Here is a 16,043-nt window from a genome sequence, read left to right on the forward strand (position 1 = left end):
TTGACAGTAAAAGTTATGACAACAAAACAGCTGGATTTGTTTGCTATTTCCTAATTGGTTTCATTTTTGTAATAAACATTGGATGGAAATATAAAGAGCTTAGTTATTCGTAATGTATTGCGCGACACCTTTACCAAAAGGGAGATTAAAAAAGATGTTATTAAAACAAACAAATTCAAATACCGATCTTGCCTCAAAATATCCACCCGAAGTTGAATGCTGCAATGTGTCTGCCATCGGTGAAACACTTCAGGAAAATGTTGAAAGAACGACCTTAGTTTCATCGGAAAACCAGCACGAAGAAAGTGATTCCGATGCAAGTAGTGTCGGTGATCACTTGGTGAATCCAGAAATGATAAACTTGAACGAATCATTTTTTTCATCGGTGTTCCAAATCCAACCCAATAGTACAACGAATGCTGTTAATGTTGATTTGATACAGGAAGATTCTGAAAACGATGGTTGCATTCTCGATAGAAATGTAGAATATTCGACCACCCAAGAGGATGATGACCGAATGTATCAAATATATACACAATTGTCTGATTTCAACAAAATACTCTCTGGAGCAAACATAGGCAGCACGTCGAAGGCTCAAGCAACTAAAAAACACAATGCATCGCAAGAGTCTCAAACGAGAATATGCGATGTTTCTGCATTGCTTTCCCAAACAGAAGGAATATTTCAGATGGATGCGGTCAAAGATGATAACCGCGATTGGGAAAATGTACAAGATGAACAAACTGAGGCGAAGAATGACTTAGAAATAATTGTTTCAAACAAAAGCCTACAACCGGGTAGGGTAGTTGATGTAGCTCAGAGCTTAAGAAGATTGGAGCAAGAAAAAAGAAATAAAATATGCTTATCGACGCATCAAACACACCTGTTGCTGCTTCTGTCGCATGGAATCGAGATTAACCGAATTCTCAATTATTGTTTGGTGGAATATGCTTCTCATGTGTACGATTTGGTAGCGAACAGCGATTTATCATTACCCGCGGCAATCGATGATAGTTTTATCAAATCAATAGTTGTGTATTATAAGGATGTGATACAGCTTACCCCAAGTAAAAGTTCAGCAAAAAATATAAAAATTGCATCAATTGGAGCACAGCTCGTTTCTCGCATGGCATCTAGTAGGAAAATGCTGAATTTAATGCTTCTTATTCTGCTGCGTTTTCTAAGCGTTCGTTCAAGACTAGTCATTAATTTAGATGTAATGCCTAAACGCCCGCCAACCGCTAAACCAACGCGAAAAGCCAAAGACCAACACTGTGGTGAAGCATTTCCTTCCAAGGCACGCTATGGCCATGTGCCTTTGACAACTACTGAAATACTGAAACATAAGCCGGAAATGCAAAGATGGCTCCAACTATCGCAGCTAGATGGCGCGGATGATCAAGTTATGTGTGAGGATTCGATTCCAGTTAAAAAATGTCGCATTGATGTTTCTCGTACTAAACCGAAACTATGGAAGTTGAAGTCACGATCCGATTTAAAAGCAAACGTTTCAGACAATTGTAATGAAATTTGTAAATTTAATAGCAAATCAGCACCGGAATGTCTAGACGCAGAACAGCGTGCTGTAAAATTTGTGTCTTCAAAATTTTTCCGAAAAAAGCCAGCGTCTAAACGAATAGGAGAAGAATTCAAACAAGTAAATACGAACACAGGAATTTCAAATCTAGCTAAACTTTTGAAGCGTAAACCTTCAACGAATCTCTGCGATAGTAAAAATTTGAAAACTAAGATGAGTAACGATAAAAACGAAACAAATATAATGCAACGTGTGCCTGAACTTGACCTTTGGATTGAATGTTTTCTGGAAAACGAACAGCGTTGGGCTGTAGTAGAAGCTGGAATAGGACAGATCGATTGTTTGGAGCAGGTTATTGATTGTATTCAGGATCCGCCAGTGTACGTATTTGCCTGGGAGGCGGACGGAACCATTGTCGATGTGGCGGAACGCTATTGGTGGAAAAATGAATCGAAATCGTTAAAGGAAAGAGTTGATAGAAAATGGCTTCTGAAGGCGCTTAGACGATACCGTCCTCCGATGGTGGACGTGGCTTACATGCGAGAACAGCATGAATTTCGGCAGCTTAAATTTCGTGCTCCGATGCCAACAACCGTAGCTAGGTATATTATACTGTTAAGAAATATTGCATGGAAACTATAGCGCTGAGATATTCTTTTCAGATTCAAAAATCATCCATCGTACTGCTTGAAGATCCATTTACAGAAATTCCAAGCAATCTATCCCCCGGACGCACCTCCTCTTGGGTTCATTGCAGGCGAACCCATTTACGCTCGAGAGTGCGTACACATGCTGCATTCTCGTGAGGTTTGGTTACGACACGCGAAAACCATCCGAATGCACGAAGGACCGTATAAAATAGTCAAGTCTAAGCTGCGGCGTGAGCAAATAGATCTGGAACTGTTTGGGTACTGGCAGACAGAAGACTACATCCCACCTGAGCCTGTAGGAGGCATCGTGCCGCGAAATGCATTTGGCAATATTGAAATTTTCCAGGAGTGCATGATACCGAAGGGTACAGTTCACCTCAAGCGTACGTAGTTTTGCTTCCGTATGATTTTGAGTGCGGCAGCTTTAATTCGTAGTTTTTATTTTTGCAGAATACGGATTATCACACATATGTCGGAAGCTGAAAATCGACTACGCTGTAGCTGTAGTTGGTTTTGGAGTACACGCCGGTGGAAATCATCCTATATTTGATGGTATTGTAATATGTGAAGAACACCGCGAACGCTTACTGGATGCTTGGGAACGCTACCAGGAAGAGGCAATCCAGAAAAAGAAAGATAAGAAATTAAACGAAGTGCTAAACAATTGGGTTAAACTAGTCAAGGGTTTGCTAGTGCGCAGGAGATTAAAAAACAAGTACAACTTCGACGGAATGTAAGATGTGTGTGATTGGGTTGTTTGTTAAAATATTACTGTAAATAAAATATTAGTAGAACTTGGAAACCATTAACAGTAACTTTGAGCACGTGTTTTTTTTATCGCACAACTGCTACAGTAGAACTCCAAATGGAGTCCGAGCTCGATAAAACCTACATGCTCCGCACTGTCAGGGTATGTTTAATTAATTTCTAGAAACAAAAACATCCTGAAGGTACCAGATAACGATTCTGAGGATGCGAAAGATTCTGCCATAAATAGCTACGATTACGGGGATCATATCTTGACAGTGTACATGCAGGTGACGTTGATCGTAAAGGCAAATAGTTCCACCCGCCGACTACTGCACAATGTTGGGTTCTTAGGTTATTAGCGTACTAATTTAGTCTCCGCCTGCAGTGCAATAGAGATCATTCATACGTTGTAGAGCGGATATGGCTTCTTCCAAGCTTACAGTAGCGGAAGTGAGCGAATCCTTGCAGCGTTTCGGTGTGGCAGATTACATAGTTTTCGTGGGTAGTTTGTTGATATGTGTGATCATCGGAGTGTATTTCGGATGGAAAGATTGGAGATTCCAGCGAAAACGAAAGCATAATGTTCGAAGAGGCTCAGAAGCGCTCAATTATCTCGTTGGTGGACGAAAAATGAAAATCTTTCCTGTCGCCATGTCCCTGATCGCAAGTTTCATTTCCGGCATAGCGGTTATGGGGGCATCCACCGAAACATACTTACATGGTACACAGTTCTGTTTTGTTTTTACTGCGATTATTTTGATGGCGTTTAGTATGAATTTCATATTCTTACCCGTGTATCAGGGACTAGATATCACTTCCGCTTACGCATATCTTCAACTGCGCTTTGACCGACGCATACGATTATTGGGGTCGGGACTTTTTACGCTAGCAACGGTTGGTATTAATGATGAATTTTAGCCGATATTCGGTTAGACAGGACACTGGTTAATGCTTGGGATTGAAACATTGGCAGTATTGTTAAATTTCTTTTAGCTTCTTCATTTGCCAATCGTGATTTACGTGCCGGCTCTGGCGTTCAATCAGGTGTCTGGAGTAAATGTACATATTGTTTCCACAAGTGTTTGTATGGTGTGCATATTTTATACCTTGGTGGTAAGTTCGTTGCTATATAGTTTACTACCAGATTTTTTGTGCAAGATTAATCTGATCTGAAGATTTATGTATCGTTTTTAAGGGAGGTATTAAAGCTGTAGTATGGACAGACGTTATTCAAATGTTCATAATGATTGGTGCATTGATCCTGATCGTAGTTAAGGGAACGTCGGATATTGGAGGAGTAGGTGTTTTGATCCAACGAAATATGGCTAGTGGAAGAATAGAAGCACCAAGGTATGATATATCGCAGGAAAAATTATGACACAATAAAATTATATGTTTTTTGTGTTATTTTAGTTTAAGCCTAGATCCTACGGAACGGCATACCATCTGGGCCATCTTTATCGGCGGAGGATCTTTTTGGATGGCTAAGAATGCCATTCATCAAATGATGATTCAACGTTATCTTGCGCTGCCTAGCTTCAAAGACGCTCAGAAAGCACTGATTTGTTTCACTATTGGAATGATTTTACTTTTGATGACCTGCTTCTATAACGGATTACTGATATACGCTACTTTTTACGATTGTGATCCTCTGACCACGGGATTGGCGAAGGCAAAGGACCAGCTGCTGCCAGTATTGTTGATGAAAGTGCTCGGTAACTATCCCGGCCTAGCAGGATTGTTCATTTCCGGAATATTTAGCGCTTCGCTAAGTTCTCTCTCAACTGGTCTGAACTCCCTGTCGGCGATCGTGCTTGAAGATTTTGTGAAACCTTTCGTCAAAAATGGATTAAGCGAAAGGAGCACACGGTACATTATGCGTGGAACTGTTCTTATATTCGGTATTATTGCAGTAGTGCTAGTTTTGGTGGTAGAAAAACTTGGCACGGTGTTACAATTATCAATGAGTTTAGTGCCGATTTCCCTTGGACCCTTGTTGGGTCTGTTTCTCATTGGCATGTTATTGCCCTGGGTTGATTCCTCTGTAAGTATGATAGCTCCAGCTCAATGCACCCTGAATGACATGGAAGAGGTTTTGTTTTAAATTAGTATTCGTTCTCTTGATTTCAGAGTGCCCTTTATGGGGCCATAAGTGGATTGATTACCATGTCGTACATCGTCATTCGAGCACAGTTTGCGGTGGCCGCAAATGAGATGCCTATACCTGGGAAACCGGTGTCGGTAGAAGGGTGCGAATATGAGTTTGAGCCACCGGCAGGATATAATATCACGACCGTAATACCTTCTCTGCCAATAGAAAAATCGCTTCATCACGTGTCCTACCTGTTTTATACATTTATTGGAGCCGCAACTACTGTTCTCGTAGGTTCCATCACAGCAACGGTATTGCGGCGTCAGCAATTGAGCAAACTCGATCCGCTGCTTATTGCGCCATTCGTAAGAAAAATGTATTTTCCGGAAGCTATTCCCCGAACGATCGTTACCACACATAGTTTCAATAAAGAAGATACGGAATTGTAGCCTAGTGTGTCACAATTAGCACCCGTTACTTTACAGTCGGGAACGATGTGTGATTGCCGGTGAAGGTTGTAATGATCAAAAGTCAAGAGGTAGTCTTATCACAAGTTTGTGCTTGGTGCACTGAGCTTCCGTCTTTGGTGTTGTTAAGGGTCGCTTATGGTTGCGATGGACAAAGCAGCATTATTTATGCACCTTCTTTGGAGCTTATCTCTGTCTGCCAGTTCCCCGAGATGATGTCGGTCAGAGCTGCAGTTGTGAAAGTTGTCGCCCCATTCATTGTTGGCGTTTCTGAAGTTACCTCGCAGAGTTGAGCTGATCAGTGATTCACCACGTGTATTGCTCGATTTCGATTGTTAAATCCAGCGTATGGTGCGTACAAACCTAGAAATACGAGATAACACCAGTTCTGTTAAGCGCAAGTCGTTAAATTGACATGTATAGATAAAGAACTGTTGAAATTTCGTGAAAAAGCACAGCATAACAATAAATCATTCAACAACAAAATCGTAACTAAATTAGCGTGTAGTTGCTTCAAGTGGATGTACTGCATGAAGGCATGCCTTTTTTATTCTCACGTTGTTTCTTAACTGTGACTAAAAATGGCGGATGGATACAAACAAATCGTAAATCCTTTTCCGCGTGATGGCGTGCATCGGTAGTGGACAACACGTTTTTCCAGCATCTACGTCACGATGACGATCGTGCGATAAAGCTCGTTATCATTATTTACAAGTGTCTGGAAAAATCTGCCCACTTCTTATCGGAAATAATTTACTGCCTGTTAATTCAATGTAATATATAAGAATGCCTTACCATCTGCAGTCTGCTTCGGATGGGTTTCAGACGGAAGATCATCTTCATAGAAGACGCGTGCCATAGTGACCGGAGATCGTGCTCGAAGCTGACCAACAGGACCACAATACATACATAACAGCAGGGATGGTTGAATTGACAACTCCCGAAGCCACCGTGCTCGCTTCAACGACATTGAGCGACGATATGTCCACCACGGATGATTCCCACCGACCAAGAATTAGCGTTGAGGACATCAGCCGATCGTTGCAACGGTTCAACTGGCCTGACTATGTGGTATTTGTGCTGATGCTCATCAGTTGCATGGTGATCGGTGTGTTTTTCGGATACAAAGATCATCAGAAGCACAAACGGCAGAAGCACGCACGGCGAGGATCAGAAGCCTTGGACTATCTGGTCGGTGGACGGAAGATGAAAATTATACCGGTGTCAGTTTCACTAGTGGCAAGCTGGATATCAGGCATCTCGTTGCTCGGTACATCAACAGAGATCTACGTTTACGGAGTGCAATACTGTTACATAGTGTGTGCAGTGGTTCTCATGGGTCTTTTGATGAACTACATCTTCCTGCCTGTATTTCACGATCTGCAAATCACATCGGCCTATGAGGTGCGTTAGATGTTATCTGATCCCCGCAAGATAAATGAGTTAATTTGTTTCGTATGTCAATTTAGTATCTTCAAATGCGGTTTGACAAACGTATGCGTTTAGTTGGTTCAATACTGTTTACCTTGGCTAGTGTAAGTACATATGTTACACATGTGCTTTGTTAGTAATCGTTTGAAAATGAAGCGAGCTCATTAAACAACAAATGTGTGTTTGCAGATTTTATGGCTACCAATCGTAATCTACGTCCCGGCACTGGCGTTCAACCAAGGTACGTTACAAATATCCTACCAATCTGTTCGTGTCTGTAAACAGTGTTTTTGTATGGTTCCAGTTTCTGGTGTGAATATTCACGTGATTACTCCAATTGTTTGCTTGGTTTGCATTTTCTACACAAGCCTGGTAAGCTCTAAACTTAGGGAGAGAATTATTGTAAGCAGGTGAGACGTTTTTTTTCTGTTCAACTCGCTAATTCAAGGGAGGTCTGAAAGCTGTCGTTTGGACTGACGTGATACAAACTGGAATCATGGTGGGAGCAATGATCATCGTCATCATCAAGGGAACAGCCGACGTTGGAGGTCTTAACGTAGTGCTCGAAAGAAATTCAGCTGGAGGAAGATTCGAACCACCCAAGTATGTAGGAAGTTACACTCACGTTTGTGCGAGTTTGAACCGAATCTCATTTTGAATAGCTTCAATCTCGATCCTACTGAACGGAACACATTCTGGACCTTGCTAATTGGAGGCACATTCTTCTGGACGTCTACGAACTCTATCAACCAGAACATGATGCAGCGATACCTGTCGCTACCTTCGCTGGGAGCCGCACGGAAGGCTCTGGTGCTGTTTCTCGTTGGAACAACGACTTTACTGGCCATGTGCTGTTATAATGGACTACTCATTTTTGCCATGTATCACGATTGCGATCCCTTGTCGACAGGATTGGCAAAGGCAAAGGATCAGCTAGTACCGCTACTGGTAATGGAAGTTCTCGGAGAGTACCCTGGTTTGGCAGGCTTGTTCGTGGCAGGTATATTTAGTGCTGCTCTTAGTTCTCTGTCCACCGCCCTCAACTCACTGTCCGCCATTGTGCTGGAGGACTTTTGTAAGCCATTTGTCTCGAAGCCCCTAACCGAAACGCAAACGAGGTACATTATGCGTTTGACTGTGCTAGCTTTCGGAGCGTTGGCCGTTATGATGGTGATTGTAGTTGAGAAGATGGGCGCCGTGCTGCAACTGTCGATGAGCTTGGGACCCGTCACTCTAGGACCATTGTTTGGTCTGTTCCTGATGGGCTTCTTCTTCCCACGGATTAACGGGACGGTATGTGTCGGAAAAAGGATCTTGATGTAGCGAGTACGAGTAAACTTACTAATTTATATTTATTTTTATTTAACACAGAGTGCCATCGTTGGTACGGCAGCAGGATTGGCGTTAATGTCGTACATTGTCATTCGGTCTCAAATATCGATTGCCCTTAAAGAAATAGTATTTGCCGAAAAACCAGTTACCGTTGAAGGCTGTCAGTACGAGTTTGAACCGAAAAACGAAACGTTATGGTCGAATGGTTCTGCATCGGGAGAAAAGTCGTTGCATCATGTGTCCTTTTTGTACTATACGATGATCGGTTCGGTCGTACCAACGCTTGTGGGCTATCTATCCTCGTTCATTTTGCCGCGCTCTAAAACCGACGACATCGACCCACTGCTACTGGCACCGTTCCTGCGTCGGTTCCATCGGTCTCACGATAGTAAGACTAATCACATGACAGAGGTAGTGCACGAGTTCGAATCCAAAGACATACAGCTGTAGGAACACGATGTGGTGCAGGTCGACGCTGCAGCTCCGTCCGCCACTATCACTGTACAGTAATTGATAAATTTAGTGTATTATTGAAAGATAGAGAGTGAGATTGAACCATAGTAGTTGGTAAACCGAGCTTGTGTAACCATAGTTACAACAAGAAAAATGATAAAAATGCATTAAAATCTAAAAAAAATAATAAAACGAAATATGAAACAAAAAAGTAACACCTTCGTGTAGTTTTCCTGGTATACTAAGTTGGGGTAGGAATATAGAACCTTATTTTATGTCAGACATTGCAATTGGTGCTCAGTACAATTAGCTGTTGGGTAGCATATTTTTAGTCTGTTAAGTGGCTTAGCTCAGAGAATATACAGAGAATGGTAACAAAGCAAAAGAAGAAAATGTAATACCTTATAAATTTCACAGTCGAGTGTTTGTTTTTTTTTTATGAAATGTAATATATGTTTGTGCAATGGTCTAAAAAAATTAAGTAGGTTACGTATGATTTTTTGGAACAACCACGGGTATATGAAAGGTAAAGAGTTTCAGATGTACAAGATATGAATTAAAAATAGACCGTAAAATATAACACTCCAGCTATCTCGACACACGACAAAACCGACAATCATATTTTATTCTTATCTATGTTGATAGACGGATTCACGAGTCAAGCCAGATGGTGAATGGAAAACTGGTGCATCTAGCGTCATCAGTTTAGTTGGGCGATCTTGGACACCACACTAACCGTGCCTCAGTAGTGATCGGTGCGGCGATGTCGAGTGATTGGCTGTCGAACGATGGTAGCGGAGAGGATTACTCGAACGATGAAACATTTCCCAATTCGGAAAATGCATCTGGGCAGACCATCGATTCGATCAACAGGGCGCTGCAACGGTTCGATTGGCCCGACTATGTTGTGTTCGTGCTGATGCTACTCATCTGCATTATGATTGGGATCTTCTTTGGCTACAAGGACCATCAGAAGCACAAACACCGACGAAAGCAGGCACGCCGGGATTCGGAAGCATTGGATTATCTGGTAGGCGGGCGGAAGATGCAAATTTTCCCAGTGTCAGTTTCGTTGGTGGCGAGTTGGATTTCGGGCATATCCTTGCTTGGTACATCCACCGAGATTTACGTATACGGGACGCAGTTCTGTTACATAGTGATCGCGGTGATCTTGATGGGTTTCGCTTTGCATCACATTTTTTTGCCAGTATTCCACGAGCTACAGATAACGTCTGCCTATGAGGTTGGTATAATTTTGTATCTACATTGTAAATCTGCTTGTGACGTATCCTTGTCTACTTAACAGTATCTCCAGCGACGATTCGATCATCGTATGAGACTCTTTGGTTCGATACTTTTTACAGTGGCTTGTGTGAGTATGCTTTATTGATTTTGGTACTATAACATGCACAATAAAAAAGGGAAAATTACGAACACAAAAATTATAATATTACCGATTTGCTTACAATTTTAACTCAGCTTTTGTGGATGCCTATCGTCATTTATGTACCAGCACTGGCTTTCAATCAAGGTAATAGCGCTCCGAAGTCTTTTGTTCCGATTATCGAACAGATACAAATGTTTAAATCCTTTTCTAATTTCTTATCAGTTACTGGCTTAAGTATTCACATCGTAACGCCCATCGTTTGCATTATTTGTGTGTTTTACACCAGCATTGTAAGTTGAAATGAATCGCGACTCCGTTGTCCATAGCATAATATAATTGTATCGTGCATTCCAGGGTGGATTGAAAGCGGTCGTGTGGACGGATGTCATCCAATCCGGCGTAACCCTGCTGGCTTTGTTAGCTGTTCTGATCAGGGGTACCTACGCCGTTGGCGGTCCCAGAGAGGTGCTAGAGCGTAACATAGCCGGTGATCGGTTGGAGGCACCAAACTTTGATCCCGACCCAACCCTACGTCACTCAATATGGATTATATTAATCGGAGCCCCTGTTTGGTTCTGCTACGGCGTATCCTGTAGCCAGGATATGATCCAGCGATTTCTAGCGCTTCCTACGCTGCAGGATGCGCGCAAAGCCCTGAGAGGTTTTATTATCGGATGGATTGTGGTGAATGTGATCTTCTTCCTCATTGGAATGCTGGTGTACGCAACGTACTATCGGTGCGATCCGCTCACAACGCAGCTGGCCAGAGCAAAGGATCAGCTGCTGCCACTGTTCGTGATGGAAACGTTTGCGGCCTACCCCGGCATGACGGGAGTCTTCGTGGCGGGCATCTTCAGTGCCGCGCTAAGTTCCTTATCTTCCGCGTTGAACGCACTATCCGCGATTACGTTAGAGGACTTCTGTAAACCGTACTGCAAGAAGCCGCTAACAGAGAAACAAATTCACTACATCATGCGCGGGTCGGTGCTGGTGTACGGTGCCTTGTCGGTTCTGCTGTCTATACTGGTGGAGCATCTTGGCACCGTGATGCAGCTAACAATGACACTTAGCTCCGCTTCGGGTGCTCCCCTGTTTGGGCTCTTTGTAATGGGGATTTTGATGCCCTGGGTTAATAGCACGGTGCGTAATACCTTCGAGCCTTTCGCGTATTTTAGTACCAATCAGGTGTTGAAAATACCTCCAATTTTCAAGAGAACTAATTAGCCTACCGTTTTTCAGGGAGCGTTGTACGGAGGCATCACTGGACTCCTGGTGATGCTGTTCATGTGCTACAAGGCGCAATACTTGATCGCGTCTGGAAGCAGAACGTTCGATACGAAGCCCACATCGGTCGAGGATTGCCCGTACGAGTTTGCGTTCAACGCGACAGCCGGACAGGTGACGAGCGAGACAGAACTGGAGCAGGTGGAAAAATCAATCTATCACATGTCGTACATGTACTTCACGCTGTTTGGCACGAGCGTGACGTGCCTGACGGGGACGGTAATAAGTTTGCTCGCGAAGTTGGCTGGCGGTGAACAGCAGCGGCCCATCGATCCAAAGCTTTTGGCACCGTGCATTAGAAAGATGAAGCCAAAGGAAATGGGCCTGTCGTTCAGAGCCGTACCGACAGATGGGAAACAGGCTGCCTTAGAGGAGGAGGATACCATGAGGCCAAAGGAGCCCGGGTCTAATGACGATTGATGTTTGCATGAGTGATTACCCTCGGAGTAGTGCGTGGACATTAGATTATAACTGGATTGCTAGTGGTAAGATATATGCACATTTTTCTGTAATAAATGGTTGCTCATTATCGGGGAAATGGAGCGAACGAAAAAAAAAGAGTAGTGCTTTGCTGTGAAAACCCCTAGTGCCAATTATGCTAAGGTTTTAAAAAAATAACAAGCGTAACTAAATGAGTGCCGTATTTTATACCCGAGATTTCAGTTTATGTTGCGTATTTGTCTCCTAAAACCTGCCTCGTTTGCCAGACGGTAATTAAACCGTTAAGGACATGAAGATGCAATGCACCGGATAGGCAGGATTATGAATACGTAAATGAATGCAAATGAGCGCTAATTAATAACTCCTTTATGCGCACTATCGCTCGGCTTAGCTACGAAACTCCCACTTGCCGGTACCGCCAACGGCAGATGGAGATGCAGCCTGATCTGATTTCCAGAAACAAATTATTATGCATTCAAATAATCGTTAAGCGTGTTTTAACGACCGTTCGGGTATCGTAAAATAAGCTTTACGCTGGCGTTAAATGGATGCAGGGGCTGCCGGATGCGATCGGTTCTTGGACATTCCTGTTTTCTGCCCGTTAAGTGGAATGGCTCGGGAGGGCGTGTTAATTAAAGTGTGAATGGACATCGCTTTCGTTTAAATTCTATGAGACGTTGCGAGGTCGCGTGCTAAAGGAAGGTATTTTTACGAGCTTGTTTGGCCCGCGAAGAGTTTCGGATGCTTTCGATGATCGTTTCGTTTTTGATTTGGTAAGTACGAGTAGATTTAATTAACTAAATCGTGTGTTTGCGTAATCATAAGCTTAATGCGGACTGTGAGCGAACGTAAGCTCAAATCGAGCTGGTTGGGCTGGGCCTAAACGAAGATATCAACATGATACATCTTTTCTATCTCACCATCAATCCAATCGCGATAGTGAGGAACATTCACGTAGACTCCCGGCACACCTTGCGTGCCACATTCGTATCCAAACGCGACCAACCCTACCACAAAGTACTGATTCTCGGAGTGCGGTATTGGGCACACGAGCGGTGATCCACCATCGCCACGGCAAGCATCCTTGCCCGATTCACCTCCGGCACAGAGGAATCCTTGGTGCAACCGGAAGTGCCGGTTCAGTAGATGTCGCCGCAACACGCGTTGACACTGGCCATTCGGAACGATCGGAAGCTTTGTGCGTTTGAGCACGGACGAGTTGCGGCCTCGCTCGTCTTCGCCCCAGCCTGTGAAAAGGCACCGTTGGTGGTCAAAGTTTTCATTCTGCGGAGGCAGACAAGCGATGCCAACCACCTCCGTAAAGTCGACGTGTTCGTCGAGGAAGAGGATCGCGATGTCGTTCAGCAGCAGGTCGCTGTAGAACTGCGGGTGCATGATGGTCGCAACGACGGCACGATCCTGTGGTGGATAAATCTCGACCATGTGCTCGAGATCCCATTCACCTAGTCGCACGCGAAGCTCGCTGCTGGTACGGTTTTCAACGCAGTGCGCGATCGTGATGACCACCTTCGAATGGATCAGTGTGCCTCCGCATAGGTACAGCTCGTATTCGGTCTGCGCGGTGTACACGAACGCCATCCAGGGAAACTCTCCTGGAAAACAGACGGGGTAGCAGTGGTTATACAACTGTTGCAGGACCTGTTAATGCTCACACGTGACAGACGGATTTTCCGAGCGAATTAACGTGGTTAATACGATACGCTAACGATGAATCACTTGAAAAAGAGTGTTTTGTTACAGAATAAAATTAATTTTAGTATAATTTTCATATCAGAAACCATCTAAATGCATTTAATCGCCAAACCGCATTCATTTTGGCAACCGGAAAATATGCTAATGGATGAACCTTGAGTTTCAGGAAGCATTGCACTAGCGCACGAAAACATAACGTTTGTTTTCGGGCATAGAGTTTCACCCCACCCATGCGGGGTTTTGGTGGACCCTTTGCCAAAAAGAAAAACCCGAACACTCCCAAGTGCACCCGACCCACCCCCATCATACCAACCGTATTTGGCACGCGTTTTGTCCGGCTGCTCGACGTGCCCAATGCCGTTGTTGTTCCGTGCGGCGCAAACGATCTCATCTTCGTCCGGGGCATCCGTGTCCTGGGTGGAGAGAAACAAACATGAATTGGCAATTCAAAGCGTCCCCTTCCACCCGGAAAGGGATTCACTTCCGTGCCTCTGGTGCAGGATCCACCCACCCATTAGTGGAGGGGCAGAATTTTGACATTGTTTTGCTTCACTTTACGGTTTCGTTTTGCTTCATTTTCTTTTTTTTTGCGAACCGCTTCCTTCGACAGCGCACTCGTCTTATCAACATTCGCGAAACCAACCGCTCCAACGCCGCGGAAGTTGTGCCATTTTCGCTTCTTTGCTCACTTCACCACACTGCACGCTAATTCGGGACGTGCGTTTGCAGTTTTCTTTGTGAGCACCCCACGTTCCCAGCGCCAGTTTGGACGGGAGATTGAAGCACCCCACTTTGCTTAGCACCACCCCTGCTTACCGGTGGACGAAGGATGCGCTCGAAGGGGCAACACTTGTGATCCGACTGCCGGCACTCATCGGAGCTGGAACGATCGAAACTTGAAACGCTGAGATTAAGGAGGGCCGCTTGGTGCAGCTACCTGCAGAAGCTAGCTACCTGAAGAAGTCCAGATGCACCTCGTCGTACACGTTAACGCTGACGGGACGGCACAGCTCCGGCAGGATGCAGATACCTCCATTGCAGCGCTGCGTGAAAGGGCGCATGTGGCGTGAAGCAACGAAACGAAACGGGGTGTGAGCGGACGCCTGGTGTTTTTTTTTTCTTCAGTATGCCCGCTCGCATCTTACCTGCGGCATCTGGGGTTCGGGAACCTGCGAGGCCACCGGTTCCCGTTGGTGGAGCCAGAGCAACATCAGCAGAAAACCCGACCGTACCGGCATCGCATTGGCCACGGATTGCAAACGGCACTGGACGGTGGACGGCGGCAAACTGCACAGACACGCACACTTCCTTCAGGCCAAACGTCAAACGGCTCGAAACGAACACACGCCAGCCGGGCTAGTCACACTCCGAACGCACACTGCACTTCTTCGCACGCTGCTCGATCGGTCGCTTGCGTAGCTTATCAGCTGCTGCGTGTCTCGTCGTGGCAGCTGCTCAGCATTCCAGCATCCAAGCGGTGTCTGCGAGCAGCGACAACTTCGACGGCATCAGCAGTACTGCTGACGGGTGACCGCATGCTTCCCCGATGGGTGCTTCGTGGGGAGCCCTTTTTTGGGTGATTTTTGATGTTTTTTTTTCCCGTCAGTCCTTACGCTCCCTTTGGCGGTTCGTTTTTTTTGTGTGCGCTATTTTGCCATTTTGCCCAACCGACCGAGGTTGGCCCCAAACCGGCGAACTGGTGGCGCTCAGTAGCCAAACACTCGGCACGTCGATGTCGGTGGCGCCAACGTGCTTCTGTGTCGCTTCCGTTGGCGTGAGATGGAAGGAAATTGTGAGCAAAAGAGAGCGAGAGAGAGAGAGAGAGAGACAAAAGTGTTAGGGAAAGCGAGAGAATCGCAGGTTGGAGACTCAGCTCGGTTCAGCCACAACAGTGGGCTCCATTCATTCGCCATTCATCTCGTTCATCTTCAGCACGAAATGACGTGTCGGATGCTGGGGACGACCAAAACGGCTACGGTGGGTTGAGGTCGAAAATAACACAAAAAAAACGCCACCCCAGACGAAACAGGGCTGCTTTTGGAGCATCTGGAGGTCACGGACTACCGCGACGGGGGTTTCCTATCAGCCTCGAGGCGTTTAATCGCAGGATGCGATCGGTTCCGTGCGCGCTTGCTCGACCGCGATCGCGGGTTGTTTCTCGGAACGCGTCACGGTCCTTATCGGTGCGGGGTGTCTAGCGCGATGGGACCGTCACCGACGCGTTCCCATGCGAACACTTGTAATTTATCGCCTTTTTGTGGGGCAAAAAGTTACGCGCGCCCCTGCTTCGCAGACATGTGGGAGACTAGGAAAGGATGGGATGGATTTTTTTGTTGTTGGGGTTTTTGATATTTTCCAATTGGAAAGGAGTTGGGAAAGTGTGCTCGCGTCAAGCCTGCAGCATGGCATTTTTTCTCATCTTGCTATTTGTTTGGATGGCTTCATGATCACAGGTAAAATCAACCAGGTCCTCCAGACAGGACGAAAGTTGTTGTTTCTAGAAGGA

The 16,043-nt window shown here is 45.1% G+C and overlaps 5 protein-coding genes across 5 annotated transcripts; 4 read left to right on the forward strand and 1 right to left on the reverse strand.

Moving 5' to 3' along the window:
- Window positions 1-154: 154 nt before the first annotated feature.
- On the forward strand, window positions 155-2,937 carry LOC128732075 (uncharacterized). The gene is made up of 4 exons (XM_053825241.1): window positions 155-1,520; window positions 1,689-2,139; window positions 2,200-2,570; window positions 2,638-2,937. The coding sequence occupies exons 1-4, from the start codon at window positions 155-157 to the stop codon at window positions 2,922-2,924; spliced, it is 2,475 nt and encodes an 824-aa protein (XP_053681216.1). The 3' UTR covers window positions 2,925-2,937.
- A 420-nt stretch (window positions 2,938-3,357) lies between these two features.
- LOC128732136 (sodium-coupled monocarboxylate transporter 1-like) lies at window positions 3,358-5,478 on the forward strand. The gene is made up of 5 exons (XM_053825305.1): window positions 3,358-3,831; window positions 3,931-4,050; window positions 4,133-4,287; window positions 4,351-4,981; window positions 5,068-5,478. The coding sequence occupies exons 1-5, from the start codon at window positions 3,358-3,360 to the stop codon at window positions 5,476-5,478; spliced, it is 1,791 nt and encodes a 596-aa protein (XP_053681280.1).
- Window positions 5,479-6,417: 939 nt separating this feature from the next.
- Window positions 6,418-8,960, forward strand: LOC128732086 (sodium-coupled monocarboxylate transporter 1-like). The gene is made up of 7 exons (XM_053825252.1): window positions 6,418-6,900; window positions 6,966-7,031; window positions 7,117-7,168; window positions 7,232-7,299; window positions 7,376-7,530; window positions 7,590-8,220; window positions 8,299-8,960. Exons 1-7 carry the CDS (start codon window positions 6,418-6,420, stop codon window positions 8,707-8,709), a joined length of 1,866 nt encoding a protein of 621 aa, XP_053681227.1. The 3' UTR covers window positions 8,710-8,960.
- Window positions 8,961-9,475: 515 nt separating this feature from the next.
- LOC128720038 (sodium-coupled monocarboxylate transporter 1-like) lies at window positions 9,476-11,877 on the forward strand. The gene is made up of 6 exons (XM_053813684.1): window positions 9,476-9,955; window positions 10,019-10,084; window positions 10,192-10,243; window positions 10,322-10,389; window positions 10,454-11,239; window positions 11,339-11,877. Exons 1-6 carry the CDS (start codon window positions 9,476-9,478, stop codon window positions 11,801-11,803), a joined length of 1,917 nt encoding a protein of 638 aa, XP_053669659.1. The 3' UTR covers window positions 11,804-11,877.
- A 757-nt stretch (window positions 11,878-12,634) lies between these two features.
- Window positions 12,635-14,775, reverse strand: LOC128732217 (phenoloxidase-activating factor 2-like). Its single transcript, XM_053825388.1, has 5 exons — window positions 14,683-14,775; window positions 14,492-14,580; window positions 14,354-14,441; window positions 13,851-13,950; window positions 12,635-13,437 (listed from the first exon to the last, which is right to left on the reverse strand). Exons 1-5 carry the CDS (start codon window positions 14,773-14,775, stop codon window positions 12,704-12,706), a joined length of 1,104 nt encoding a protein of 367 aa, XP_053681363.1. The 3' UTR covers window positions 12,635-12,703.
- Window positions 14,776-16,043: the final 1,268 nt, after the last annotated feature.

This window comes from Anopheles nili, chromosome 2, assembly GCF_943737925.1.
Source record: "Anopheles nili chromosome 2, idAnoNiliSN_F5_01, whole genome shotgun sequence".
In the NCBI taxonomy this organism is placed as follows: domain Eukaryota; kingdom Metazoa; phylum Arthropoda; class Insecta; order Diptera; family Culicidae; genus Anopheles; species Anopheles nili.

Coding starts and splice junctions, on each gene's coding strand:
- LOC128732075 (XM_053825241.1), top strand. CDS start 155: ATGTTATTAAAACAAACAAATTCAAATACCGATCTTGCCTCAAAATAT. Junction 2,140..2,199: donor ATGCCAACAACCGTAGCTAG/GTATATTATACT, acceptor TATTCTTTTCAG/ATTCAAAAATCATCCATCGT. Junction 2,571..2,637: donor GGGTACAGTTCACCTCAAGC/GTACGTAGTTTT, acceptor TTATTTTTGCAG/AATACGGATTATCACACATA.
- LOC128732136 (XM_053825305.1), top strand. CDS start 3,358: ATGGCTTCTTCCAAGCTTACAGTAGCGGAAGTGAGCGAATCCTTGCAG. Junction 3,832..3,930: donor GACTTTTTACGCTAGCAACG/GTTGGTATTAAT, acceptor AATTTCTTTTAG/CTTCTTCATTTGCCAATCGT. Junction 4,051..4,132: donor GCATATTTTATACCTTGGTG/GTAAGTTCGTTG, acceptor ATCGTTTTTAAG/GGAGGTATTAAAGCTGTAGT.
- LOC128732086 (XM_053825252.1), top strand. CDS start 6,418: ATGGTTGAATTGACAACTCCCGAAGCCACCGTGCTCGCTTCAACGACA. Junction 7,300..7,375: donor GCATTTTCTACACAAGCCTG/GTAAGCTCTAAA, acceptor CGCTAATTCAAG/GGAGGTCTGAAAGCTGTCGT. Junction 8,221..8,298: donor TCCCACGGATTAACGGGACG/GTATGTGTCGGA, acceptor TATTTAACACAG/AGTGCCATCGTTGGTACGGC.
- LOC128720038 (XM_053813684.1), top strand. CDS start 9,476: ATGTCGAGTGATTGGCTGTCGAACGATGGTAGCGGAGAGGATTACTCG. Junction 9,956..10,018: donor AGATAACGTCTGCCTATGAG/GTTGGTATAATT, acceptor TCTACTTAACAG/TATCTCCAGCGACGATTCGA. Junction 10,390..10,453: donor GTGTGTTTTACACCAGCATT/GTAAGTTGAAAT, acceptor CGTGCATTCCAG/GGTGGATTGAAAGCGGTCGT.
- LOC128732217 (XM_053825388.1), bottom strand. CDS start 14,775: ATGCCGGTACGGTCGGGTTTTCTGCTGATGTTGCTCTGGCTCCACCAA. Junction 14,442..14,491: donor GTGCATCTGGACTTCTTCAG/GTAGCTAGCTTC, acceptor CCTTAATCTCAG/CGTTTCAAGTTTCGATCGTT. Junction 13,438..13,850: donor CAAAACGCGTGCCAAATACG/GTTGGTATGATG, acceptor TCTGTTTTCCAG/GAGAGTTTCCCTGGATGGCG.